This window comes from Phycodurus eques, chromosome 2 (assembly GCF_024500275.1).
Source record: "Phycodurus eques isolate BA_2022a chromosome 2, UOR_Pequ_1.1, whole genome shotgun sequence".
In the NCBI taxonomy this organism is placed as follows: domain Eukaryota; kingdom Metazoa; phylum Chordata; class Actinopteri; order Syngnathiformes; family Syngnathidae; genus Phycodurus; species Phycodurus eques.
In genome coordinates, this window is record NC_084526.1 from 7,508,785 (window position 1) to 7,536,751 (window position 27,967).

At 40.7% G+C, this 27,967-nt stretch overlaps 3 protein-coding genes across 4 annotated transcripts in view; 2 read left to right on the top strand and 1 right to left on the bottom strand.

Annotated features, from left to right (window-relative positions):
• The window catches only part of si:ch211-122f10.4 (cathepsin A-like), a 15,026-nt gene extending 1,361 nt beyond the window's left edge, over nucleotides 1-13,665 (bottom strand). Inside the window, exons 1-9 of one of the 2 annotated variants that reach the window (XM_061665712.1) lie at nucleotides 13,547-13,665; nucleotides 5,528-5,733; nucleotides 3,539-3,650; nucleotides 3,324-3,461; nucleotides 3,093-3,251; nucleotides 2,429-2,520; nucleotides 1,854-1,938; nucleotides 1,617-1,763; nucleotides 1,401-1,546 (exon numbers count right to left, since the gene is read on the bottom strand). In XM_061665712.1, the coding sequence (XP_061521696.1) occupies nucleotides 1,401-1,546; nucleotides 1,617-1,763; nucleotides 1,854-1,938; nucleotides 2,429-2,520; nucleotides 3,093-3,251; nucleotides 3,324-3,461; nucleotides 3,539-3,650; nucleotides 5,528-5,709 (1,061 nt within the window). In that variant the 5' untranslated portion in view covers nucleotides 5,710-5,733; nucleotides 13,547-13,665. Of the gene's footprint in view, nucleotides 1-1,400; nucleotides 1,547-1,616; nucleotides 1,764-1,853; nucleotides 1,939-2,428; nucleotides 2,521-3,092; nucleotides 3,252-3,323; nucleotides 3,462-3,538; nucleotides 3,651-5,527; nucleotides 5,790-13,546 lie in introns of those variants that run through there. The other variant, XM_061665702.1, reaches the window with a different exon arrangement.
• Nucleotides 11,001-17,452, top strand: gas8 (growth arrest-specific 8). The gene is made up of 11 exons (XM_061665686.1): nucleotides 11,001-11,152; nucleotides 11,301-11,399; nucleotides 12,352-12,549; nucleotides 12,818-13,018; nucleotides 13,144-13,198; nucleotides 14,681-14,886; nucleotides 15,343-15,498; nucleotides 15,597-15,677; nucleotides 15,751-15,960; nucleotides 17,150-17,215; nucleotides 17,303-17,452. Exons 1-11 carry the CDS (start codon nucleotides 11,090-11,092, stop codon nucleotides 17,423-17,425), a joined length of 1,458 nt encoding a protein of 485 aa, XP_061521670.1. The 5' UTR covers nucleotides 11,001-11,089; the 3' UTR covers nucleotides 17,426-17,452.
• A 3,657-nt stretch (nucleotides 17,453-21,109) lies between these two features.
• Nucleotides 21,110-27,967, top strand: part of LOC133399419 (stereocilin-like) — a 41,195-nt gene continuing 34,337 nt past the window's right edge. Inside the window, 5 exon segments of the mRNA XM_061671000.1 lie at nucleotides 21,110-22,115; nucleotides 24,818-24,842; nucleotides 24,943-25,483; nucleotides 26,568-27,455; nucleotides 27,529-27,591. Coding sequence (XP_061526984.1) covers nucleotides 21,110-22,115; nucleotides 24,818-24,842; nucleotides 24,943-25,483; nucleotides 26,568-27,455; nucleotides 27,529-27,591 — 2,523 coding nt within the window.

Sequence of the window (27,967 nt, forward strand, 5' to 3'; positions counted from 1 at the left end):
TGCCAATAGAAGACACTCCTTGACCAAAAAGTCAGTGGGTAGGTGCCTTCCATTGGATGTGTACAGTACTTCTGTGACTATTACGTGTCAGCTGGTCACAAGATTAAGCTTCGCTGATGCATGCAAGCTTTACAATAAACCAACTATGTCAGAAAAATATATATTTTCAGAAGGGTCCTATTAACCTGCATCAAGTCAGGAAATAACTACTCAATACATTTAAGAAAAGCTTAATTTTGTGCTGGTAAATGGTCCAACAATTTCTGCCTATGTTTAAAAAAAAAAAAAAAAAAAAAAAAAAAAAGGTATCTACTATTACATTTTTTTTGGAACTGGATTACAATAAAATTTATATCAATTAAGTTATCTTAGCTGGAAACATAAGTACTACTTGGCTACAACCAGCAGGGGGCACCATTAACTACACGGAAAGTAGCGTTACACTTACTAGTGTAGTTTATCCATTTTCTATAGAAAAGACATTTAAAAAAATATTACAATACAGCTACTTCTCAAACTAGAATATCGTGGAGACTCAAATCTATTTCAGTAATGAAATTCAAAAAGTGAAACTGATTCTTTACACAGTTAAGTATTTTTCCTCACATTTTGATTCTAACTTAGTTCAACGAAAACCCAATATTCTCCAAGAAATTCAACTTGCACGCATTACAAAAGAAAAATCTAATTTACGTTTAATCTAGAACTAGGTCTTCTGAAAACATTTTTCCTATACAGTAGGTACAGAAAGTATTCAGGCCCCGTTAAATGTTTCACTGTTTTGTTATATTGCAGTCATTTGCTAAATAATTAAAAAGAAATAATAATAATAATAATTCCTCATTAATGTACACACAGCACCCCGTTTTTTTCTGTCAATATGGGGTGCTGTGTGTACATTGAGGGAAAAAAATGAAAAATGATTTTAGCAAATGGCTGCAACATGAAGTGAAAAATTTAAGGGGGCCTGAATACTTTCCGTACCCACTATGTTTAATGATTTTGTACAGTGTACCGGTAATACAAATTCTACAATATCTGGATTTATTGAGATCCACCTATTTATACATACAGCACAAGACAAGTATTGAATATAATACATTATTATAATAATATATAATAAGCTCCGATGTTTGTGTGGGACTGTTACATGTTGAGAAATTAACAAAAACAGAAATCAGTTAGCTCCAGTTAATTTTGTTACAGTTGAGCGCACAGTTAGTCCAGTCAGTGAAAATGGATTGAATGGTAGCTTGGGAACTTAATGCAGTTAATGTTATTGGTCAAATAAATTGTAGTCATTCATTTTCGGTAGTAGAAAGTTCCAAATTGTGTTTTAATTTTGGGATTGCAACAAAGAATAACTTCATGCAGAGCTTTGTTGCTACGACCTCCAGTACCTGCATAGGTCCCATGGTGGCAGCGTGTCAGCCACATGCAACGCTTTCCTCACGTCGCCTCTGTTGAGCCAGTTGGCTTGTGCAGTGCTATTAATGCAGGGGGGGACCTCACCCAGGGAGATGACAAATGACCGTCCGTCTGAAAGCTTAGTGCAACATTTTTGTCACGATCCATTTTGCTTATCTGAATAAGAGGACGGGTGTGCTCGCACTCACCTCGTTGCTGCGTTTGTGGTATTTCATGAACAGGTGACTCATGGCCCTCTCATAGGCCGGGTGAAACCCACCGCGACCCTCACAATTCAAGTAAAGGGCATACTCATTAAGCCCTCTATTGTACACTATATTAAAAGCTACACTGACCTGCAGGGAGATTAGAACAGGATCAGAGGAGGAAAATCAGTCTCCCAAACAGTAAGATGAACATTTTATATACAGAGCACACGTACATACCAGCGTTTGGCATTTCTGGGAAGTAGAGTTGGAAAAGTCACATCTTTGCTCGTCGCAGCAATAATTGTTAAGATCAAGCCACAAGCTGCACATGAAAGCACAACCACAGCAGGATATATCATCACTACCTCTGGAATCATGTGTTTACAATATAATGGTGCCTTGACCTAAGAGTGACCAGACTTACGAATTTGAGATACGAGCTGTCACGTGGATGATTTTTTTTTTTTGCTTTGACTTGCACACAAAAATTCAACATACGAACACTGTATGGTGGCAGTGAACTCAACTACCTTCACCAGCGCAGTTTGACATTTCTTATTTAAAAAAAAAAAAAAAAAAAAAAGTCCAAGTTGTTCATTATCACTCACAGATGAAGTCAACTGTCAAACTCAACATAAAACAAAAGTAAACATTGTGAGCCGTTTTTAATATTTTGACTTCTGTAGTCGAGGCAACCAAAAATAGAACCGCTCACTAATGACAGTTCTACACCACTACAAATTACAACCACAATACCTGACTGAACATTTTCATCTTTGTGAACACAGAATTTTTGATTGACGCAAACTTACTCTTCTCCAAAGAGGCCGTGGTAGTAGCCAAAATATATTAAAGTCTGGTCATTGAGTGCATAGCTGCTGAGACCATTTCCCACAGCAAACCCCTGAAAAAACAAACAAAAATAACATACAATTGACAAGCACCCTTCTAGCGCAGTGATATCCAATCACTTAGAGGGCTGCGAGAGATCAGGTGTGCTGGAGGAAATTCTAATCTCATTTCACTTAATTGGGCCAAAAATATTGATGTACTACAAATTATTTCTATATTTGTTTATCCATGTATGCCAGTGACAGAACTATTAAATGCTCTTCCACTAGAAAGCAAAAGGTACCATTTAGCCTCTGGTTATAGTAAAAAAATAGCTTCATGTTCAACTAAACAGGGCCCAGATTTTACACTGAGCATTTACATTTTAGAGCAAATTGAGATCAGATCATCATTATTTCATATATACACACACACACAAAAAAAAATGCTTTTTGGGGCCTTTTTTTGCTTGGTGTGCCATGAGATTTTTCTAAAGTATGTGCCTTGGCTGGGGGAGGAGGAGAAGAAGAGAGGGGGGGGGGGAAAAAAAAAAAAAAAAAAAAAGTTGGGAAACACTGTTGGTACACACAAAGAAAGGTAACAATACTTCCATCATGAAACTGCATTCTAGCTGAAGAATCTCACCTTCAATTTGATTTTATCATTTCCCCCAACAATGCGCAAGCTGAGGGTTGGTACATAAATTCCACCGTAACTTTCTCCGAAGATGAAGAAGTCATTCAGAGTGAAGTTCGGAAATTTGGCAAAAAAACTCTGCAGGGCTCTGTAATTGTCCTCGGCGACCTAAACGGCAGAGGTAAAAGGTTGCACCCTAGCTTTTACACAGTAGGTCAATCAATGAGTGACTAAATTCACCTGATCGTCATCCGTGGCGTAGTCACCATCATTGGAGTAAGAGTAGCCGACTCCTGCGGGAGATTCTAAATAGAGTACATTGGCGACCCTGTTCCAGCTGAAACTGTTCTCGTACAAAGTGGCGCCATCGTCTCTTACCTGAGAGAAAATTAACAACCAAAGTCACGTTAACAGCGCGCGTCTGTGCCACTTTTGCACACTGTGGGCATGCTCACGTGGAAGGGTCCATTCTCTGATAGGAACCCATCCAGAGAGCTACAGCCCGGGCCTCCATTGAGCCACAACACCAGCGGATCGCTGACCGGGTCCCTCTGAGAGGTCACAAACCTGCACAAGACCCAAACCACAGATTAACTTAATGGTCAAAGGGAAAAAAAAAAAGGAAAAACGAGTTCTGTCATGCTGAAAAAGGCATCGCTAGCTCATTGGGAAATAATTGGTCTTTGGAAATAGAGGGTCCTGGTTTGAGTCGCTCTGTGGACAACATTTTTTTTTTACAGGACACAGTGCAGCCTGCCCCTGGAAAAATCCAATGTCAAAATTAAGCAGCAGTTGGGTTGAAAATCTTGCACACTCCAGTATGTAATCATACACAAAATTAGATCACTTTCTAATGCAGATACATGGTGGTTTTAGATTTTCTATTAGAATGACCAGCATTGGCAAAAGCACTCTGTTCTTAAGTGGAAGACACAAAAAAAAAAAATAATAATAATAAAAAATAAAAAAGACTTCACCAGCACAATTACATCTCCTTTACTCATTAGTAAAAAAAAAAAATTGAGCACAAAGTTAAATTTTTTTACTGTCAATTATATACACCATTGTTTGTCAAAAGTGTGGTGCACATGCTCCTTCTAGTAGTACGATAGTTCAGTTGTATTTAACTTTTAAGTTCAATACATCAGCATTTCATAAGTGCTTTTAAACATCAATTCATATAAGTTGGACCTACGTTCAATACATATTAATTGAATCATGATTTAAGTACAGTCAGTCACACTGATGGTGTAGTGGTACACTCGCCTGACTTTGGTGCAGGCAGCGTGGGTTCAGTTCCCACTCAGTGACGGTGTGAATGTGATTGCGAGTGGTTGTCTGAGTCTATATGTGCCCTGCGACTGACTGGCGACCAGTTCAGGGTGTAGTCCGCCTTTCGCTCGAAGTCAGCTGGGCTAGGCTCCAGCACCCCGCGACCCTAACCAGGATAAGCGGTGTTGAAAATGGATGGATGGATGATTTAAGTAGTTTTTCTTAATGTTCTTATATTTAGGAAATGTTAATGCTTTTGCATAATGTTACAGTGACATACAATAATAAAAATATTACTATGTATGCTACAGTATTTTAATGTTGCTCATGATGGAGGTACTTGAGAGCATTTCATTTAGGCAGTACTTTGTGCAAAACGTTTGCAAACTACTGCTATACATAATACCAGTTTTGATAACTTGGCACAATGGAAAAAAAAAAATAAAAAAATTTACACAAAATAGTTTACCTCTTTTTTTGCTACCAAAACAACTCATTCCCACAACTTTGAACTGACGGCCAAAAAAATAAATACATTGTTAAAGCTAACTAATGGAAAAAAAGGATGGCACAACACAAGCCCATTTTGACAAAGTAAGTGGAACTGAGTGCCACCGTAACAAGCAACATTAAAATACAATAACATAGTAAGCAAATATTTTTTTTTTTAATATTTCATACACAAGGCAATGTGCTTTACATGATTAAAAGAATTTAAAAACAAAAGAAAAAACATTGAAAACAAAAAAAAAAGGGGGGGGAAGGAGGTTTACGTTTATCCCTGAAATTATAAGTGTAAGCCACTGTAACATTATGTTAAGGTTGAACATTAGCACTGTGCTTGAATAGAAGAAAAATAATAAAACTAAATGGCTCAATCAAAAACCTTATTTACATGTTTTTAAAACAAACAAATAGCAAAACCAAATTTACTCAGTTAAATGAAACTATACTTTGAAATGTATTGCACTTGACTAGTTAGTAATGTGCATGAACAAATCAAATTAAATACGTACTTAAGTACACATACCTGAAAAATGTACTTAAGAACAGCGACGTTCTATTTTTTAATTTGCACTTTGTTTGTTCCCACCGTTGAGAATGACAGTTTTCACAATAATACATAAACACGAATGGAATCCCAGCTCAAGTGTGCATTTTGTGTTGCTCACCAGTAGTGGAGAAACATGCCGGGTCTGGCCTGGACATGCCCCGACCACTGACGGTAGTTTGGTTTGAACGTCATGCCGGGGAGACGGGTCACCTCGTCGGGGGCATATTGAGCCCGAGAGCCGAGCTGGAACACGACTAACACGGATGTCAACAATGCCAACAGGCGACCGCCGGCATACATCGTCCGACCTCACCGACGACAGAACTAAAGGAAGTAAGAGCAGAGAAAGAGAAGGTCGTTTTTATACCCGAGCGCGTGACTTCCTGGTAAAACAAGTCACGTGATCGCCCGAGCTGGTCACGTGCATTGTTCATGACAAAAAAACTCACACTTTTGCTGCTAGACTTCGCAACGTTTTGGACTCCCCCAGCTACTTCCATTGTAGCGACTCAATACGCTAAAACGCACGCGTTTCCCTCTCTAAATGACATTCATTGATTTCACACATCATTTGAGCGATATTACATACTATATGACTTTCATATTACTGTAGCATAATTCATCTTTTCACTATTTTAATTAGTTATGCTGACTACATATTTTTTTTCTTCGTGATTATTTGTTTTTTTTTGTTTAAAAAATGAATGAAACAAACCTATATTATACTGTGTTGTGTTTTAATCACTTTTACAAACAACAAAACGTGATCAACACGCAAACAACGTGATGTTCTACGCAATTACGCATTGACATCACGCAATGGTAACGTCTCCTGAAATTTGGTAATGCTGCATCGAGGAAATTTCATAACGTGTACACTGACTGGTATGACAATTTACTACGTGCACTTGGCCAAAACAACACTTAAGTTGGAACATTATTCGAGTTCTTTTGATTTTCGTTCACCACTCCCAAACTAAGCATGTGCTTTAAATTAAAACATTGTTCTTTTGGGGGATTTAACCCTTATCTACTGGTGTGTTTTGACCAAACCACATTGAACGCAAGGGGTGGGCAAATTTTGTGCTCAAGTGCCACATTTGATTTTTAAAAACGCACAGATGGGTCAGTGGTTATGTTATATTTGAAAAAAGAAAAAAAAAACTTTTCAAATTAGTTTGACATAGCGCCAAAAAGCATATTATTGCTAGCCATATGACGCCCCCTAGCCAGAGGCTGAGCTGCACTGCATTTGTTTGCGGAGAAAACTAGTGAATATAGCCCAAGTGAGTAACATTTCCTGTCGCCTACCTAATATGTTCCATGTGGGAACTTGGTACAGCTTTATACTGTACCGAAAAAAATCAGAAGATGAACACATTTTTTTTTCTAGCTCTCTGCCACCCACCCAAAATGGGTCTGCGATGTACTTTTGGATCCTGACCCAGAAGTTGAGAATCACTGGGCTAGGTGATTTGTAAAGGAGGGAAAAACAATTTAAATGCAATAGTTAAGTGTGTATGTGAAATAGTTCCTTTTGATACTAAATAATTCATTCTCATTTTTTATTTTAATTATAATTGCACAATTGTTAAATGTATATGTAAATGTTTTTATTTTACTATTTACAATAAAGCAATTGACCAATTATTTCATTAAATAAATGAATACAAATACATGGAAAAAAATAGTGAACACCTTTAAAGTTGTTCATTTAAGGAATAATTCATTCTATTTTTTTATTTTAATGCTTAACTATCCAATTATTAATCAAATAAATGCAAGATTGATGGATGAGGAAAATGAAAGAGAAAGGAGGACAGAGGAGGTGGGAAACTAAAACAGGAGGTAGGACAGATTAGAAAGGATCAAGTGAGGGAAGCTCTGTGGAGGCTGTAGAGTGGAAAGTGTGTTGGTCCTGATAACAATGATGTAGGCATGGAAGTGCCGAGGGGAGATGGCAGTGGAGTTTTTAACAATGTTGTTCAACAGGGTCTTAAGAGAATGTAAGCTGCATGAGTAGTGGAGGAAAAGTGTACTTGTGCCAATTTTTAAGTAAAAGCGTGATGTGCAAAGTGGTAGTGACTACAGAGGAAGAAAGTTGATGAGCCCTACAATGAAAACTTTGGAAAAGAGTAGTGGAGGCCAGGTTGAGACAAGAAGTGGAGATTTTCCCCTAAAATTATGGTTGCAGGCGGCACGGTGGACCCGGCTTCAATCCCCGGCCCCGCCTGTGTGGAGTTTGCATGTTCTCCCCGTGCCTGCGTGGGGTTTCTCCGGCCACACCGGTTTCCTCCCACATCCCCAAAACATGCATTAATTGGAGACTCAAAATTGCCCGGAGGCATGACTGTGAGTGCGAATGGTTGTTTGTTTCTATGTGCCCTGCGATTGGCTGGCAACCAGTTCAGGGTGTACCCCGCCTCCTGCCCGATGACAGCTGGGATAGGCTCCAGCACCCCCGCGACCCTCGTGAGGAGAAGCGGCCCAGAAAATGGATGGATGGATAAACTGAAAGGTTTTGGAGACAAAACATTAGAGGCTAGATTGGCATTGTGTTAACTTGGCATAGGAAAAGGTAAATATGTTATACGTCTCAACACTTTAATATTGTACATTGTATAAATAACAGGTTTACAGAAGATGGTGCCATTATCACTATAAAACATGGAACCTTCGCTTTTGTGAGGTGGTCTCTATTCAGAAGTGTGGTTTGTTTGTTGTCCTCTTTCATCAGGAAGCATGGATTCTGAAAGTAGCCCACGTAGTCCAGAAGAAGAGCCCCATAAGTGTGATCAGAAGTCAACAAGTCAGAAGAGTTTCAAGAGGCTCCACAGGCTCGCAAAGTATTTTGTGAGATTGCTGCAAGAGGCTGAAGACAGTGAATTGGACCTCAGACTATTAAGTTTGATGAAAGGCCAATGAGTGGCAAACACTGTTATTTTGTCATGTGTTCATTTGATCAAATAGTATGGCCAAAGGAATAGCGCATGAGAAGAATGTACAGTACAATAATGACACAATACAGCAAAATCTTCAAAAAGGTGAGACTTCAATATACAAAGTGAGCATCAACATATAGTAGCCTGCTTCTACAAATTGTGTTACTTTTTAAATAACTTGTTTTCTGGTTAATTAAAGTTAGATGTTAAAGGGGACGAAACCCTTTGGGTTTCAATAACTGCCTGTATTTAAAAACCTGAAAAAAAGTGGCATGTCATGATTTACATTGCTGAGAAATTTGGCCCTGGCACGGTATTATTTTACTTTTGTTTATTCCACTGAGAAGAATCCAATAGGTTGTGTTTGTTTCTTCCATTCTTTCAGGCTGTCAGACTGCTGGAGGTGGGACAAGTGGATGTAAGTCTGTTTCCGTGTCAAAGTTTAGCTTGAAATATTTTTCAGACAACAATACATACTGTACATGCGATGTTTTGTCTTTTTGTACCTTCACGCAAACACTCTTGGCAGTACGAGCTCCTTCAAGCACACAGATGGATGTTGATGGAAAAATGTAAATAAGTTATCATGTGTTGTGCTTTTCTGCTTACTTCTAGTTAGGGAAATGTTTGATCACTGCGTGCAAGCTTTCTCCCACAGGATGAGTCATGTGCTTGCAGGTGCAAGGACAAATTTGAGCCGAGGAGTCTTCCTGTGTCTTGATAAGAAGTATATAATTCTTCTACTGTCTCAACCACAACAAAGAGTGTTACCTCTGTGTCTGTCTTGATTCTTTACAAGTGTTTTAGGTGTCTTGAACCTGACAGATGTTCCCATACCCAAAGCAGTATATGTTTCACCACTGGGACATCTTCACAAGTCCCTTTATCCAAATGTGATGCTATCTATAAATGTGTGTTCTTTCAGGTCCAGAACATCAGAGTATCAGCTCCACCTGAAAAGCATCAACGGGGTTGTATTTCTTAACAAAAGCTCCATCACCTCAGTCCCTGTCATGCTGCCCTTCCCACACCACATGTTGACATTTTACACAGAGCCAAGTAGTCCACTTCAGGTCGGACAAAATACATATTGCACAAATGCTCTTCGACCATATGATAGCTTCCCTCTTATTTTCAGTGCAAGGTGTATCAAAAGCAGCAGTCGACTTGCACGTTTCCAAAAAATTTTAATACTGTTTTTATTAATGCTCTTTTGATATCTTCTCCTTAAATTTCCCAAAGTCTACTTGATTGGGCTTGAGTGTGACTAATTATGTCATTCGTGTAGATATTGTGAGTGCAGATCTAATCGCAGAGCTCATGAAATCTGAAGTCAGGTGCTCATTATCCAGTCATTCGTTTTCCGTACCGCTTATCCTCACTAGGGTCGCGGCCGTGCTGGCACCCATCCCAGCCAACCCGGGGCGAGAGGGTACACCCCGAACTGGTCGCCAGCCAATCGCAGGACACATATAAAGAAACAACCATTCACACTCACATTCACACCTACGGGCAATTTAGTGTCTTCAATTAACCTACCATGCATGTTTTTGGGATGTGGGAGGAAATCGAAGTACCCAGAGAAAAACCACGCAGGGATGGCGAGAACATGCAAACTCCACACAGGCGAGGGCGGGATTTGAATCCAGGTCCTCAGAACTGTGAGGCAGATGTGCTAACCAGTCACCCACCGTGCTGCTACTCTTTATTCAATGGATTCTAAATAATTTTGTGTATTTGTTGAATAATTGTCAAAATCTCCTCCTCTGGTTTTTTCACCACGGCTTTGTGTCTTTATCCCCCTGACTGAATTGGTCTCTAATCTGGATGGAAGGCTCATCTAACCTCTTTGTCTGAACACTTAACACCTTTGAATCCTGTCAGAGCTCCAAAGAACACTATTTTAATCAGATTAGATGATATTTTAAATAGTTATTTCTTTGAAAGAACAAATAAATTGATTTCTAATATTGCTAAAATTGAGTTCACCTTATCCAAATTCTTGCGTGAACGGTTTGACAAGTGGAATGACTCACAAAAAAACAAAACCCCAAAACAAAACACACACATGCAGTTAATACAGCATTTTATACATCCATTTATTTCTTAACTTCTAATGCAGAGTTTCTCTACATTTTAGTTTTTAAATGAGGATACCTTTTTATATGCAAATTTAAGCTTTCTCACTAGTATTCTCTGAGAATCAGAAATTAATCATATTTAATCACTAATTTTTTTTTCTGCTTGGGAATGCAAGTAAACTAATTTTAAATCTTAATCAAGAGATTATGATATGCTTTTCTATAGCTCAATATTTTTGATAGTAAATTAAAAAAATATGAATAATAATATTTCGGTTTCTTCTTAATACTTCTAGTATTAACCAGTATAGAGAAAAAATTCTGTTAATTTTGGGCAGATGTATATAAACCTTACATAGTCACTGTTAGCTATAGCGCTACGAATTTTATCATATGCAAAACAACATTTCAATATGTGAATAATTATATCAGGTTGCAGAGGGCACTCAAGTGTTTTCATATTATTATAGACTACTCTGGTTAATATAACCTAGATTTAGGTTTATGTATATATTTTTTATAAACACTCCAGTACCTTGTTCATCCAAAGGCCAAATGATTATTTACATTCTACCGATGTAGTTCAATACTGTAACCTTCTCCCAGTTGAGCATCTACTGCCCTCTATTGGCGAGTTTTCCAACCAGTAAAACCCTTATGTTGCCATGGCAACGCGTGTTTGCAGGAACGGCGAACGACATACTGTATATAAAAACCATGGTGAGCCGAAGTTTGTTTGTTCGTAGTTCGTCCAAGAATTACAATGAACTAGATGAATGTGATGTATCACCTCAAAGGGCATTAACGTGGAGGAAAATTCAATGTTGTTGTTGTTGTTTTTTTTTGCTAACATGCTAACTTTGTCCAGCCGCCAAAAAAGAAAGGCACGGGTAAAAAGTCAGCCAAGGTCAAGAGGTCTGCTGCACTTCTAGATGGACTCACCAAGGACGAGCTGTCCAAGGAGCAGGTCAGCACGAAAACTATGCCCAAAAAAAATGAATCAGTGCGTTATCTGAAAGCTTCAATTTGACGTCAATTTGACTGCTTGGGTGAAAACAGGGCCACCTCCCCCCCCCCCCCCCCCCCCCAATACTGACTGCCACGACAGTATGACATTTCTGCACATCAGTAGGACAACTACATATTACTAGTGAAGCAAAATTGTACACTCGTCGACATCTGCATGCTACGAGGAATAGATGTTAACAAGGAGAACTTTACAATGTCACCAGTAGCAGACAGCTGTCAACTTGTCTAGTTTTGCCTCACTAGTGACAATCCATAAAGCTCTTTCTCGTTGTATTAGTACACTCCTTGTACTCACTCATGAGACACTTCGGCACACTAGTAGAGCAACTAGAGTGCACTGGTAGAACAACTGTCCTTCCTAGTAATCTTTTTTTCTTTCCCACTGCTGTATGACATTTCTGAACACTAGTAGGACAACATTGGCCTACTAGTAGGCCAACTACACGTCACTAGTAAAGAACTACTAATGGGCATTTTGTTGCTACTAGTAGGGTCACGAAGGCTACTAGTATATGACACATGCCTACTAGTTGGGCCCAGTAGTCCAGCACAGTAGTTTTTACTTGTAAGGTTTAATGATGTACGAGGAGGAGGCAAAAGTGACACTTATAGCGGAAACTTTTTTTACTTGTAAGACAGTCATTCTACTAGTGCATCCTAGTCGTTTTACTATTGCGCTGGAAGGGCGTACTAGTACATTGACCTTAAGGTGGACAATAAGTATATTGAATAAATGCTCATATGGCTTTCCGCTTATTATATCTATTCTAATGTCAGCCGATTGAGGATTACTTGGAAAGGCACTGCTGGTCTATGTAACGAAGTGGCTCGGGAATTCACGCGACGTAAGATACAAAGCTATGACAATAAAATGGATTTCTGAAATCTAGATGATTGATCACATTGTCATGCTGCGAGAGGAGCTGGACAGAGAGCGGGAAGAGAGGAATTACTTCCAGCTGGAGAGGGATCAGATCCACTCCTTTTGGGACGTGACCAAGAAGCACCTGGAGGAGGCTGTGGCCCAACTCAGAAATGAAGAGAAGAAGATTGAGGAAGATGAGGGACGCCACCTTGTTGAGATTAAAGTAGGTAACAAGTTGATGGAGAAGTCAATCAGGGATCTGAGTCATCTTCCATCCATTCATTTTCTATACCGCGTATCCTATGCAAAGTCACAAATGAGCTGGAGTCTCTCCCAGTTGACTTGAGGCAAAAGGCAGACTTACGCGCTTCTCTAAACTTCCCATGGAAATTCACCGGAAACTCGCAACCCTACTTTTGCCACACTGCTAAGTGCAGCCACAAGAACAAACACATTGTGAAATGAAAAGCTACATCTTTCTGTGACACCAGGTGTATACGCAGAAAATGAAGCACCTGCTGTGTGAGCACCAAAACACCATGGCTGAGCTGCAAGCAGATCGTGTAACAACTGCTGAGGCCATGCACAAAGAGCAAGTCCAGCTGGAGAGGGAGCTTCATAGGAGGATAGCGACCACCAGGACCGACATGCACGGGTTCGACATCGAAAACCTCGTCAGTGAGCTGGAGCAAGTGAGGGCTAGAGCGATTTATTTTTTTTAGGAAACTATTATCAACTCAATAAATACTAATATGTATGTCATTGAGCCCACCCTCGTTCTGTGAAATGATGATTGGTTTGATTCATTTGTCAACAGAGACACAATGTAGAAATGGCCAAAACAAAGAAGAGCTGGGAGGATCAACTGGCAGGTAAACCTATAATGTTCCAAAAGCATTTTCTTTTTAACCTGTACAGTGAATCCCGGATAGGAACCGAGCCCTGCCGTGAATTGCGAAAATTCGCAAATAACTGCCTCCCACCTTTAGAATTGTGTATCGACGCCACAAGATGACAGCAAAGCACTTAAAATGGAAACAATAAAGCGTGTAGCTGTCGCTCACCTTATCAACAGGCAAGACATTTGGTATCATCAGACACCATGTGCAGTCATTTGACACAAACGAAAACTAAGTACAAATGAACACAATCAGTTCCAAGATCAAGACAAATTATAGTGAATCGTACGATTGTCTTTTTCATAAATACAAAGAAGCTACCTTGTTCCGCTGGCAGAGGGCGTTAAAGATTCAAGTTCTTAGCGTTGTTTCACCTTTCTGTAGCTTTGATGCTCCATATACATTGTCTTGAAATTCATGTCCTTTGTGTCCTTGCTTTATGTCCTAAAGCTCCTGTCGGCCAAGTCATTACCATCAAGGACCTTTCACCTTGTTTCTATGTGACATCATCTGAAATAAGTTTGCTACGAAAGCTTTGTTACATTATTTAAGAGTGACATCGCTTTGACGATTGACATGTCATTTAAATACAGGGTAATGGGGGGCTGGCGCCTATCCCAGGTGACTCTGGGTAAAATGCAGACTGCACCCTGGACTGGTCACCCTTAGTCAATCGCAGGGCACATGTAGAGACAAACAACCATTCTCACTCACATTCATGCTGTCAGTGTGACTTGAGTGAAAACCAAACCCACGCTGCCCGCACCAAAGATAGCCTAATGTATCACTACACCATCAGTGACCCACAATCATGAACCCATGTGACATAAACTACAGTATTCAGTCGTTAAATAAGTCAAAAACCATCTTCGCATTAGGCTCATCAATAGTATTAGCTAGCAAACTAGCCTAAATAACACACTAGCACAAAGTGACGTGAAGTCACACATAGGCAAACGATATGTGCGCTAACGCTTTGAACAAACGGTATTAAGTCATTAAAGTCACGGAAATGAATATGCGCACGAACACGTTACACAAATGGTATTTAGTTATTAACCTCACCTTTTGGCACATACATATAACAAAAATAAATGTTAGGAAATAAAGGACGATTGTGACTGCAAAGTAAAATTACTAGTAACTGGATGGGGAGAGATCCAGAAATATACTTTGTTTTACTTTTGACTGTGCAAGGTGCGTTCAAGGACTGCCAACAAAACATTAAAAAAAAAACACTAGCAATGAATTCAAACCGAACAACAACACCAAGATTCCACCAGATGGTGCCAAAGTAATACTTACACTTTTTTTGCCTAAGCACCAAAACAGCAAACTGCTGAGCTATTCAGCAAATATCCCCCCGGGAAAAAAAACGACATGCAAATTTGCGAATGCTGAAACGCGAATATACAAGGGTTCACTGTATGTCATTTCCTGCACACATTTGCGTAGAAACGGAGGCCCGCTACAAGGAAAAGCTGGAGCTGTTGCAACAGGAGCTGGACAACATGAGGAAAAAGGAAATCATCGAGCGAGAGGATCAGTGGAACAGTCACATCAGCGCTCTGACCAAAGACCACCACAAAATATTTGGTGACGCACTCGCGCTCCTCAATCAAACCATAGAACGAGATTTGTATCGCAATGATTCGTTGAAGGTAAGCGCATCCATCAGACACCATTTGAAACTATTGCTTAACTCAGATTCAATAAATAAAATAACCAGAAATTTTATGAAGTGCCCCCTGCTTAATTCAGGAGTTGCATCAAAAACTTTACCTTCAGAAAGAAGAATAGAAATGTTAACGTAACCAAAGTATGAGATGTTGGTATGGTTTACTGCAGTTCTACATCACTGCAAACAAAAAGGGCAACACTAGCAAAACAGAGCCTTATTGTATTTATAAAGGCAGAATGTTTGATTCAGTTCTTGTGTTGTATCCTATTAGATTGTGCAGGTGTACCTAATGTAGCGGTCAATGATTGTGAATGTATTGAGTGAACTGTCTTGTCCATAATGTGTTTTAGCCTTGAAATGTCCCCATTGGTTCACAAATTAAAAAAAAAAGAGAATATTTTCTATCCCTTAATCTTCATGCTCTTGCGTCTCATAGAAACAAATAGAAGACTCAAAGATGAAACAAAAAGAAAAGAAAAAGAATCTGACTTGTATTCTACCAGAAAACAAGCGGCTCAACAAACATCTCCTCGACATCCAGGAGAAAACTGCTGAACTTCAGCGAAAGATGAAGCATCCCATACGAAAAGAGGTTCTTTTCTTCGATATTTTACTCATTGTGTATGGCTATTTCACATTGTATGGGCTTTATATGTTCCTACCAGGGGTTTGACCTTGAGTTTTCAACAGGATGCCAATGCAAGGATGAAAGAAAAGGAGCTAAGAGATGAGAAACAGAAATTAGAGAAATTGAAGCAGACATTCAGCGAGGTAAAAAAAATAAAATAAATAGTGTTGCATTCAGGGCCTCTCTGATGATCTGCTCACATGAATGTGACTCTAGCTTCAGCGGGAACGAGACGAGCTGCGCGCAACCTTCAGTCGGGACATTGAGAATGCTCAGCGGGAAGAGGATAAAAAGAACGCAAAGCTGGAAGAGAAAGTGAAGGACATGATGGACAGCTTGGAGACAACGGAGGCCAAGATCTCTGCTGTGCTTTTGGTCTCCAACGTGGACCAAACTGCACTCAAAAGTGTCACAAGCAGTGTCGAGGTACCCCCTTACCTTCAAGGATTTATGCAGCTATCAATACTTCTTCCTTCACTTTGATAAAGTGGCTTCCAAAAGTAATCAGTCTTTATTGTCAGTATACAATTTACAGCACAATTGTATGGCAGCCTATTAGTGCAACTAAAAATGACAATATGGCCTTGTTAAAGACACATCAAATTTATGTATAAACAGTCCAAAGCAGATGTTTACATTCACTCTGTAAAAAGATATATACGTTTTTTTTTTTGTCGTACTGTCTGACATGAAATCTGACCAAACGTTTCGTCTTTTAGGTCAATTAGGATTACCAAAATGATTTCTATTTGCTTACTGCCGAAATAATAAGAGGAGCTTTTAAGGCAATTTTTCATTGCTTTCTTCAAAGTCAGAAGTTTACATACAGATAGATTGCTATGCCTTTAAAGGCGAACTAAAAAAATTGGTCATTCGCCAATGGCACTCAGGCTGGGGAGCGCGGCCACTCGGCCCACGCCGGTGAGCCGCAAGTATATGATACCTTGAAATAAGGCCTAAATGCCTGGCATCGGGACTCGCCCATCCCTATTTTTATTTGTTTCTATGCCAAAATATGTCTTTACGTGAAACTGGTCTGTGGCGCAAGAGAGTTTAGGGACCGCTCCTATAAGTTCTTTTCAAAATTGAAAGTGTGCTTTATATTTTTCAATGACAATAACAAATCTTATGGAAAGTTCCATGATATACAGTAAGCATCCGTTGCCAATTAATCACCTCTTTTGTGTTTCCGTGTTGATTCACAGCTTATTCACGGTGGATGTGTCACAAGTCCCAGTGGTAAAATATGCATTTATGAAAAGTGTGCAAGTCCATGCACTTAAAAAAGGACGAGACTCCTGATGGCAATTTGTTGCACTGGATTCTATTTAGGATAGTAAATACTTTTGCATGCTACATTTATTTATTTATTTATTTTTAAACAAGACAAGTGTGTGTCATTTTCTTTCTGCTTCACAATTATGCCCCACTTCATGTTGGTCTATCAAATGAAATCCCAATAAAATACAATTACATTTCTGGTTGTTAAGTGGCAAAATCTCCAAAAATTATTACCACTACTTTCGCAAGCCACTGCAGATGGATGGATAAATAGTGATTTGTGACAGTTAATATTTTTGGTTAATTATTTGAAAAAAATGTTTTTCTCTCACAGGACATGATCGACTCCAGCAATAAATCTATTAGGGATTTACGACACAAAATATCTCAGATTTCCAAGGTTAGTTGACCTTTTGCTTATTTGCTCAAAGTGTTGCATGTAACAAAATAAGTAATGTTTTATATGTTTATATTGTTCTTCTGGCAGGCCCGTCAGGATTTACTGTTCAGGTTTGAGAAAAAGCAAAGAGCTCTCGGTGTCCCTGCGGAGCAACTTTGTGTGACATATACCTCATTTGGGAATAAATTTTGGGTATATGAGGAGCTTTAAATCAAATGACTGAATCCAGACAGCCGATCCAACGTATAGTCTGCTTTTGTTTGACTTGATGAATTAAATGAAATTGAATACAATTGAACTTTCAAGTATTTCCTTTGTCACATTATTCTGAATATCGTTTGTCTTAAATATTTGGCCAGCCAGATTTTTATGAATTGACAAAATATTATTTTCAGTCACCATATGGTTTATTCGGGGAAAAAAAAAATCAAAAAACCAAATGTATATGCTTTTTGTAAACCCAGTTGGTCAATATTTGTCTATCCACACTTTAAAAGTTTTGGGACACATGACCCTTACGGGATGCAAAAATTATGTTGACCAACCTTTATTGAGACAAGGCACATATTTTACATTCGAAAAATCTCACGGCACACCACCAACCAAATATGTCTCAAAACGTATATACAATACAGCTTAGTAATTGAATGATGATATTGTCTCAAATTACTCACAAATTTACGTACTGAGTCCAAACTTGGGACCTGTTCAGTGCAATGCAAAGCTATTAACTCTCGTGCAAATGGCAACAGGTGGATATAAGGGTTAATTGTACCTTCTGCCATCTAGTGGAAGAGCAATTACTTGTTCTGTCTGTCACTACACATCGCTGACGTAGCTCGATGAACAAAGATACATTATATGTTGTAAATAAATAATCTTTCTTAGACTAATTAGTAAGTGAAATTGCCACAGCACATTAGCTTGGAATCACTGGTCATTCAGTGTTTAAGACGTGCATCTTGTAATATTTTTCTTAATAAACTACAAATAAGAATGACGATGGTTGTATTTTGACTGCAGATCACCAGCATCCAGCTTTCTAAATCTACAGAGACTTGATGGCTTTTAGATGAAGCCTCATTTCACCCAAGTAGATGACACCATGTTTTAGTAAAATCTTGTTTCCCAACTAATGCAGCGCTGTTCAACAGTCAGGTCTCGTTTGAATCTCCCAGGAAGTAGTACACATTGGATGATGGCAGCCACAAGTCCTTTGAAGATACGTCTATTAATAATGCGCCATAGATACAGTGATGGTTAGGTTGACATCACTGGGACTTAAGACCTTGGAATGAACCCAACTATTGCAATCTCAACATCTCGTTTCCAGTGGAGCGCCATGTGGGGTGGATCCAGTTGATCATTGTATACTCCCGCAGTGAAATGAGCTCTGGTGCATCAAGTGATTGCTGTTCCTTTTAGTATTAATAATACAGGAGGAAGTCATTGTCCCAGTGAAACACAGTATCATGCTACGACAGCAAGCAGAGTGCGGGGTCCTCTAAGGTTTCAGGGCCCTGCAGACTTTAGGACTCGGGGGAGCCGGCTGCTCTTACCTTTGCACAGGGCTCAATTGTAACGCTGATAACTTGAGTCCAAGCGGTGACAACCTCCTCCGTCCTGCTAACCTGTACCACTTCGGTCAACAATACACCCCCAACAAAGCCAAATCCTACGGTGAGCCCCCGCTGAGAGACAGCTCAATGGGGGCTTAGTAGGAGACCACGAACTGATAGACAGGGATCGAGGTCCTGGACGTGATTAACTCCATCCAGATTTTCACTAATTTGGTGACCTCATAATCTGTTGAGAACGGGGGAGACCAAAACAATATATTTGTTCTTCATCAAGTTACCTAACAATGGCAGAGGTATCGCTCTCATTTCTCTGTTGGCCCATAACGTCTGCGCACACCATGCCATAGATGCAAGTCAACACCGGTACCAAGTAGGAGGGTTCAAGGAGAGTGAAAGCTTAGTAAGAGAGTATGTTGATACCACCACACTGAAGACAATGCAACTCACTTGATACTTCAACAACTTAGTCACGGGTGAGTTCTGTCATTTCTTTTCCATTATTACAAACATTTTAACACACACCTATTCTTTGCTGTCATTGTAATTGTGTGATCTTCATAAGGAAAATGTTTTTGACCAGTGATTGTTTAAATGAAATTCAGCAATAATTCAACATGATTTTGACAATATAAAACGTCTTGTATGCATTAGGTATACAAGTACATGGTTATTATTACATTATTAGAAAGTATTAAAAAACAACAACCTGAAAGTAAAACAAACCTTGTTTGTTGAAGATGTATTCTCCTTTAATCCACAAGACTTCACACTCCACGTCTAAAATTTAGAACTGAATAAAGCCTTTTGGATTAAAGATGAAAACATCTTCAACAAACAAGAAGTCCAGTTGTCTTGATGCAACCTTTGCAGACTACCATGACTCGGATGACTGACAATCTACACAGAAAGATTTGAATTAAGCAAATTTATCGTGAAAATGTTTTTCACCACTTTGGTTTTCCTGATTTGTGTGGTGTGGGGGGGGGCTAAAATGGCTCCGCATGACACACTTTGGAGACAGGCAAGAAAAAAGAGGTCCGACTTGACAGGCAGTGTGCGCACTGGTTTCGGGCTGGCGAGGCTGCTTTTGAGCGCCTCATTGTTGGCCGTCAGTGCACGCACGTCGTGAAGAGAAGGTGGAAGAGCGAGGGACTAAAAAAAAATAATGCCGATGTTATATTCAGCATGTGGACAGGGTCTTTGCACTGGTGTGGCCACATTAGAGAGCCTCATTGTCAGGGAATGGAAGGATATATTCCAGCCACTGGAGGCTTTAAGCAGATATATGTTTGCAACTCAATCATATAGTTATGAGTAGGCATAAGAAAGATTGTAAACGAAGTAGCATCCATTTTTACAGGTTGTAGCAGTGGTATTTGATTGTTGAGTTGAGGGTTCCGTTAGCGCGTTCAGCGGACATGTCTACAGAGTTCAAGAGCGGAGAGAATGGCTTGATTTTTCCCGATTTCGAAGCCTCATTTTATATACTTGGTAATATTTTTTACTCATTCAGATTGGAGAGGGTTGATAACAACACTCATCTCCGGTGTGTCACATTTATTGTCACTTGACAGGAACTTTTAAGTATTCAGCATTTACAGTAAGTGGAGCGTTTAAGAGTAGCCTGGCTCACATGTACTCAAGTCTCACCATCCATACAGTAAGTTTCATCTGGACGTTGGTCCAATGTCAGTGAGTCGGCGCAGCAAACAACACATCGTGCATTAGCTTGATGAAAGAAACTTCCAGGAGTGATGACAGCATAGCTTTCATTTTGTATCCAAATAATCTAGTTTTGAAAACGTAAATCAGAACTAGAACCATCTTTGAATTACAGTCAGATTGCTTAGTAGTCATGCAAGTGTGCAAGGAGATGTGGCAACCTGTCATTAAGGTTTAATCTCCCTCTCCTTTACCTCAGGTTAATCCTATCAGTGAAAGTAAATTGAATTGCTCTGTTTTCCAAAATCAATAGGAAAACCATCATGAGGAGAGATGTGTTTCCCATGGGAATGAATTGAAGACTGCAGACAAAAGGCCAACCATGGCTACTCTTCGATTCACGAGCGTCTTAGTTTGTGCTGTTTTACTGGGACAAGGATCCTTTGAGAAAACAGGTTAGTGCATCGTCAATTAAACTAAAATGTGTTTTATTCCCACTTTTATCTACTAAACAGTTCTTTGTCTTGCTGCTTTAAATGGCAATTATTCAGCCAGAGGCAGAGAGCAACAAAGAGATCCCATTCTCAAGGAGTTCCTATCAAAATTGAGTCAAGAAGGCGTTTGGAGTCCACAAAAGAGTTCGCGGGAAACAATGCTGCACCCTTGGGTGAATAGTATCCTGGAGGGCCTTCAAACAGTGAGTGGACTACTTCCTGGTAAGAACCTGGCTTCACGAAACCAGCCGATTGACCGACGTCATCTCTCTGGCTTCCTCCACAACATCTCCCAGTACCTTCAAGATATGAGTGCGGGACTGGAGGAGGCGCCTTTGGATTCGTATGACGAGCAGCTGTGGGAGAAGGTGCTCTATTTTTTTCTCCAATCTGAAGGGAACGCTGCACAGAGCCAGTGGAACGGCCGCGTGCCGCCTCGACCCAGCATCCGAGTGAAGGACTGGTTTCTGTCCCTGAGGGGCAGCCCCCACTTGGACTGGCTGCTGGGGATACTGCAGAGACTCACGACCCTCCTGCAGCGTCAGCATCACAAGCCCTTTTTGACTTTGTTTTCTCAAAACTGGAGGACGGTGAGCGCTGTGCTGGAGGCCGCTTTTCAGGCGCTGATCAGTGGCATGTACGGGCAGGCCAACGCCGGCCTGCAGGGCTTCATTTGCGCTCTGAAAGGTCACACAGACTGCCCCTTCGGGGTCGGCTGGCTTCAGTATGTGCGGCGCTTCTTGGAAATGCGCAACTGGAGGCCTGTGGTCAGTTTGCACTCGGCGGAGAAAGATGCCGAACACAGGAGAGGCTCGAGTGGACGTATCAAGCCATTCAGCTTGCCCCCTGAAGCCATAAAGCAGGATGCATTGCTCGAAAATACTTTCCAGGATGACACAAGCGCATCGCAGGATGAACCAGATTCTATGCAAAGCTTATTCCTGCAAGCGCTGGCACGCTCAAGTGGAGGCAACTCGGCACAGAACAATCTTGCTCTTTTTCAAAGTTTGGATAGACTCAGGATGGGCCTTCTGCAGAGAGTGGGCAGTTCTGTTTATGGTAACCTGAGGAAGAAAGTGTCACAAGTTACCATGGCAATGCTTGACGATGTCAGCAATGCGGTGGACATGTCCCAGCCTAGTACAAAGGGACAATGCTCAGTTGGTGAGTGTGTAGGGCAGTTGGAATTATAGATGAGTGACCATAGATTAGGATGTTTACACATTTTAATTTTTTGTTTAATTGAGAAATACAATGGACACCCCAACAGATTTATTAGAAAACCGTGAGTTTCCTGGCATATCTCACGACCGGATCTGTTGTGTTGCAAACTACATTACAAAATACAAGCTAAACTGCCGATGGCAGCACGTGAGATTGTCATTGTCAATGAAACCATTTGTTGGAATGTTTAAAAAAAATGTCTAAAGATGAACTTTAAAAAAAAGTCAAAATCACAAGATACCAACCCCATGTGAGTCTGTAATCAAAAAATCAGAATTTTTTTCTTGTGCTCACTAAGAAATGGATATTAGATTTTATTTATTTAAAAATCTCATAATAACATTTGCCGTAAATCATTTGCTGTTGATCACCAGTCTCCACCAGTTGCACTGGTTGACCAATTTTTCATAAGTTGTGTTAATTTACAACATGTATCCATTCTCAACTCAATGTTATTTATAGAATACTTAAAAAACAACTACAACGGCAAACAAAGTGCAGTACATATATACATATATACATGGGGGGGTTTGAGAAGAAACCGGAGTACCCTAGAAAAGCCACACAGGGTCGGGGAGAACATGCAAACACCACACAGGTGCCGGTCCCCAGAACTGTGAGCCAGATGTGCTAACCAGTCGTCCACCGTGCCACCGCAGTACATACAATAAATGAAAATTGAACATGGAACATAAGACTCCAGGAGCAGCTGGTCAGCTGACCTGAGGCACCGGGCGGGAGTCTAGGGATGGGCAGCTCAGAGGTTAGGTGGGGCGAGACCATTTAGATAATTGAAAACAGAGAAAAGAATCTTAAAACGAACTGTAACGTGCACAGGCAGGGTGAGGGTTAGAGGCCAGAATACGAGTTATATGCTCCCTATTGCGTGTTCCGGTTAAGAGTTGAGGGACAGCATTTTGACAACGATGTGGTAAAATTACATGGAAGACATGGGAGATGTCTGCATTTTTTTGTAACTCGAAATATCTGGCAGGTGTTGATAGTCATTAACAATTAAAATCAGATTTTTAAAACTATTATTTGTGGACTGGTGCTAAATGATCAACAGCCTGATACTGGTTCATTGTAGCAATGTGACAAGATTTTCCAAAAATGACAGTCTGTCAAAATACTGGTTAGATTGGCCAATTCAACCTGAGTGCAACACACCAAGAATTTTGAAAATGAGATGATGCGTTCTGGAGAAAATAAATATTTTGTATACGGGGGAAAAATATTTTGTATACGGGGTTTTTGTGTCATTATCCCAGATAGAAAATCTGGTCAAAAAAAACGCCTTCAAGTTAGAGTAAAAACAGTTTAACTTAATTATTTCTCAAGATACAGTATCTCCTCGAGCTTTTTGTTTCATCTGCTACTCAAGGAACCCTTTTTCCGATTGGCTGACGAGTTTCAGTTACAAATATCCAACCTTTAAGGTCATGCATGCTGAAATTCCGGTTCTCAAAGTCAACTCAACAAAATTACCCTGACATTCCAAACGTCACTTGCCCTAAAAACTCGACTTAAATAGCGCAAATGGAACATGATTTGTAAGAAGAGCAATGTTGGCAGTTGAATAAGTCATACTTAAATCATCAATTGTTTTTTCATGAATTTATTGATTGAGCGGGATTTTAGAAACATTTTTACCATCTACCATACAGTACGGGGACTGTATGGTAGATGGTATGGCAGATAGTGAACAATTCTTCCAAAAAGAGGCTTCAAGCTGTTTATTGCCACTCCCAGTAGAAATTTACTGTGAAACTAAAAAGAAAACAAAGATTAGTGTATTTAAAGCAACCACAAAGAAGCAACCACAAAGATTAGCCTTTCCGTCAGCCATCTTAATGCTAACATAAAAAGGTTAAACACCATATACGCTAATTAATAGCATTTATGTGGCGGTGTTATAACGCTTTAAGCAACGGCTATTTCAACAAAAATGGTGCATCACCACATATAGACTGGAAAAAATGTTCACAGTCATTCTTTATCCACTGTAAAAACAAAACAAAACAAAACAAAAAACAGTAATCTTACAGCAGTTTATGAGCTACAAAAAAAAAGTGAAAGTCTTCTTCATTTGTGTCTGTATGACAGTATCATACTGATCCCTGGTGGCCAATTTGCACACACCAGAAAAGCCAGTGGTAGGTTGATTGAAGACTCTAAATTGCCCGTAGGTGTGGATGTGTGCGCGAATGGTTCTTTGCTTCTATGTGCCCTGCGATTGGCTGGCGACCAGTTCAGGGTCTACCCCGCCTTTCGCCCGAAGATCGCTGGGATAGGCTCCAGCATGCCCGCGACCCTTGTGAGGATACAGCGGTACAGAAAATGGATGGAATATTTTGAACCACTACATGTTTTAGATAAAAACCTGCTCACACTGCTTTAGGTCAACCTGGTCACTTGAGTACCTTGTGTGGATTTAGCTAATCTCTTTGCCCTTTCTTTGTTATCAGTAATATTATATTGCAGGATTTGCGGTGTTTGCTGGTGGATCTGTTGTGTTGCATCAGATAATATCGTGTGTGTGTGTGGGTGTGTGTGTGTGTTTGGGTGTGTGTTGGGGGTGTCTAGTTGCTTTTTCCAACTCGCACTCATGATATTTGTTTTCATGTCTCTATCTCTCTAAGGCGACCTGAGGCAGTTAATCTTATGGTAAGATCATTTAAACGGTATACTGTATTTCCCATTGGCAGCAAATTGTCTTTAAAACTGAGTGAGATAACTGATGGGTCTTACGTTTGTGCAAATGTAGGGGTATAAGACATAATGTGACCTGGAACACTCAAGCTTTGGGTGTCAGCACCGAGGGTCTCCCAAGTTCACTGCCATTTCTGTCCTGCCCCGCCAATGATGGAAATGGCTTCCGACAAACACCTCCATACTTGACTCCTGAATCCTCACCTTCCCATCAAATCAATCCCAAAAGGCTTCATGATCATCGCAATCAGCGACAACCAAGAAGAGAGAGTGACCAACAAAATGAAATGGAGTATTCAATCACTGCAGAAATTCTGGAGGCGGCGTGCAATGAATCCATTTCAGGACTGAGCGGTGTTTCCAACTTCACAGTGTTCCTCTACTGTAAACTTTTCGAATGGGAGAACGGGTCAGTGAGTCCTGCAGTGGGTAAAATGGGTACGGACCTGCATTCCACATGCTCCGATGCAGCTTGGTACTTGTCTGTGGCCGAGGAGGACTTCCTGTGGGTTCATGTGTGCAGCGAGTTCTTTGCAAATGAATTCAACAACACGGTCTGTGCCAACTCCTCTTTTTGGCTGCAAAGAGCACATCAGGTGAGGCCGACACCCACTGGCCACAACATAGGTACTGTAGAATAACACTGCATCATACTGAAAGTTGTTTTTCATCGGTGATTCCTTACCAGAAACACGATAGACCTCAATAAATAACTTGTAGAAAGTATGAAAGTGACTCCCCTTGCCGCCCTCCTGGCTGTCTTCCATACTCCATCAAGATTCATTAAAAAAAAGTAAAAGCGATGTTAAATGTTCATTTATCCACTTCATTTGTCATATTTATTTCACACTGATTTCTCTATGAAAAGCTGGTTATTCTCTTTGAAATGTATTGTTTTGTTAATATTTTTGGGTGTCTGGAATTGATTAATTGGATTTACATTATTTCCTTGAGGGAGGGCTGCGTTCCTATCACCTGCGAATTACGGGGGGGACATTCATTCATTCACTGCGATTGGCTGGCGACCAGTTCTGGGTGTACCCCGCCCCTCGCCCGAAGATAGCTGGGATAGGTTCGATCACGCCTGCGCCTGCGTAGTGAGGATAAGCGGTACAGAAAATGGATGGATGGATGGATTCATTCATTCATCTTCCACACCACCTATCCACACTAGGGTGGCGTGCGTGCTAAAGTCTATCCCAGCTGACTCTGGACGAGAGGCAGGGTACACCCTGAACTGGTCGCCAGCCAATCGCAGGGCACATATAAAAAAAAACAACCATTCACACTCTCATTCACACCTACAGGCAATTTAGAGTCTCCAGTTAACCTACCGTGCATGTGTTTGGGATGTGGGAGGAAACCGGAGTCCTCGTAGAAAACCCACACAGGGATGGGGAGAACATGCATACTCCACACAGGCGAGGCCGGATTTGAACCCGGGTCCTCAGAACTGTGAGGGAGTCGTCCACCGTGCCGCTGCAGGGGAACAGTGTATAGCATTTTCTGGCTAAAAATAGCACTTTCAGCACAGCACGTCTGCCATGTTTTTGTCCTGTGTCGCTGTGGGGAATTTGTTAACACAGTACAAACACGCAGAGTGCGCGGGCGTAGCAAGGCTCATTTTGCGGGCATTTTTTTTCCAAATGATAACATACATTATTTATTCCTCACTCACAGGCTGCCAGGACACACAACTATAATGCGTTCAACCACACAGATATAAAGCATCTGTGTGCCCACCTATTGAGTGGTTCAAAACCAAGCCCAGCGCCTGAGGAAGGCTGTCTCGCTCAGTTGGGCAGAAGGCTGGTGAGTGCCCAGGCTTTCCGACATTGTTTCCTGCCCAACAGTTCAACCCTTATTTCAGCTTTATGTGGGAGAGAACCCCCAGTTTCCCAGCACTTCTTCCCAGAGGGCAGCTGGGCTGCAACATACTGCTTTCGACAACAAAACCCCTCCCGTGTCGATGCCACTGAAGACACTTGTAAGTACAAGGAGTGGGCTGTGCAGACGTTCCTCAATGTTACCATGCTGGAACTGTGTGGGCAGACGCACGGACTGAGAGAGCTCATGTGCCTTAACGCATCGCTCTACCATCAGCTGCTGAAATCAATGCCCCGCTTGTCTGACTTTTGTGCTGATCTCCAAGCAGAGGTAGAAGGCAGCAAGTGCTTACTTCAGAGGTTTTTTGACAGCCTGCCAGCTCAATATGAGTTTGACACATCACAGCTGTGCGTGAATCCGGCCCCTTTGATGCTGGATGTCTTAAACAAGCTGAGTGTGTGTGAGGTAGAAGGAGGGGAGAACCAATGGTTTTTTGTGACACTCGGATATGTGTTAAGAGTACTGGACTTCATGGTCGGTCTCTCTTCGGGTCTGGATGAGGGGGAGGGAGAAGCAAGGCAAGGTTTGGGTCAGGCCATCCTCCTCTCTAGTCTCCTTGACAACGCATCCTGGAGCACGATACACCCGGAGGCCTCTACTAGCGTCCTTCACAGTGTGGGAGTCTTCCTCCGCCAGGAGCAGAATGCAACCCTGAAAGAGGACCTACTGAGTTGTTTCAGTGTAAGACAACACACACATGCTCACAATCTCTGCTAGGTGGCTTAATTAACTACATTTTGATTCTTCTCATCAGCCCGTCTTGTGGGACCTCATTGAGCAGGACAACAACTCATCTGCTCTGAGGGTTCTGTTGCAGGTATACAAACGGTATCTACAGTACATTGTATAAGACAGTTGTTCCCAACTACTCTTCCGATAGAGATCTTCAGGTGGACCACTTAATTGGTCCAAAAATGATCACTTACTACAAATAATACTTACGACACTTTGTTCATCTATCTTTGCAAGCAACATATATTGACAGAAAAAAACAATTAAGTCCTCTTCCGCTAGATGGCAGAAGATACAATTAACTTGTGTATTCACATGTAGCCATTCATACAAAGCAATAAGTCATGATTTCCTGTGAGTATATCAGCTTTGTGTTCAACTAAACAGAGCCATATTTAACACCTAAGATGAAATCATCATTACTGAGGTGCCTTGAGAAACAAGTGACATGAAGTTTTTCA

What these genes read in the sequence shown, in the direction of transcription:
- gas8 (XM_061665686.1), top strand. Translation starts at nt 11,090, where the DNA reads ATGTTGCCATGGCAACGCGTGTTTGCAGGAACGGCGAACGACATACTG. An exon ending in ATCGCAATGATTCGTTGAAG is followed by an intron (nt 14,887 to 15,342) that starts GTAAGCGCATCC and finishes TGCGTCTCATAG; the next exon opens with AAACAAATAGAAGACTCAAA. An exon ending in AGCATCCCATACGAAAAGAG is followed by an intron (nt 15,499 to 15,596) that starts GTTCTTTTCTTC and finishes AGTTTTCAACAG; the next exon opens with GATGCCAATGCAAGGATGAA.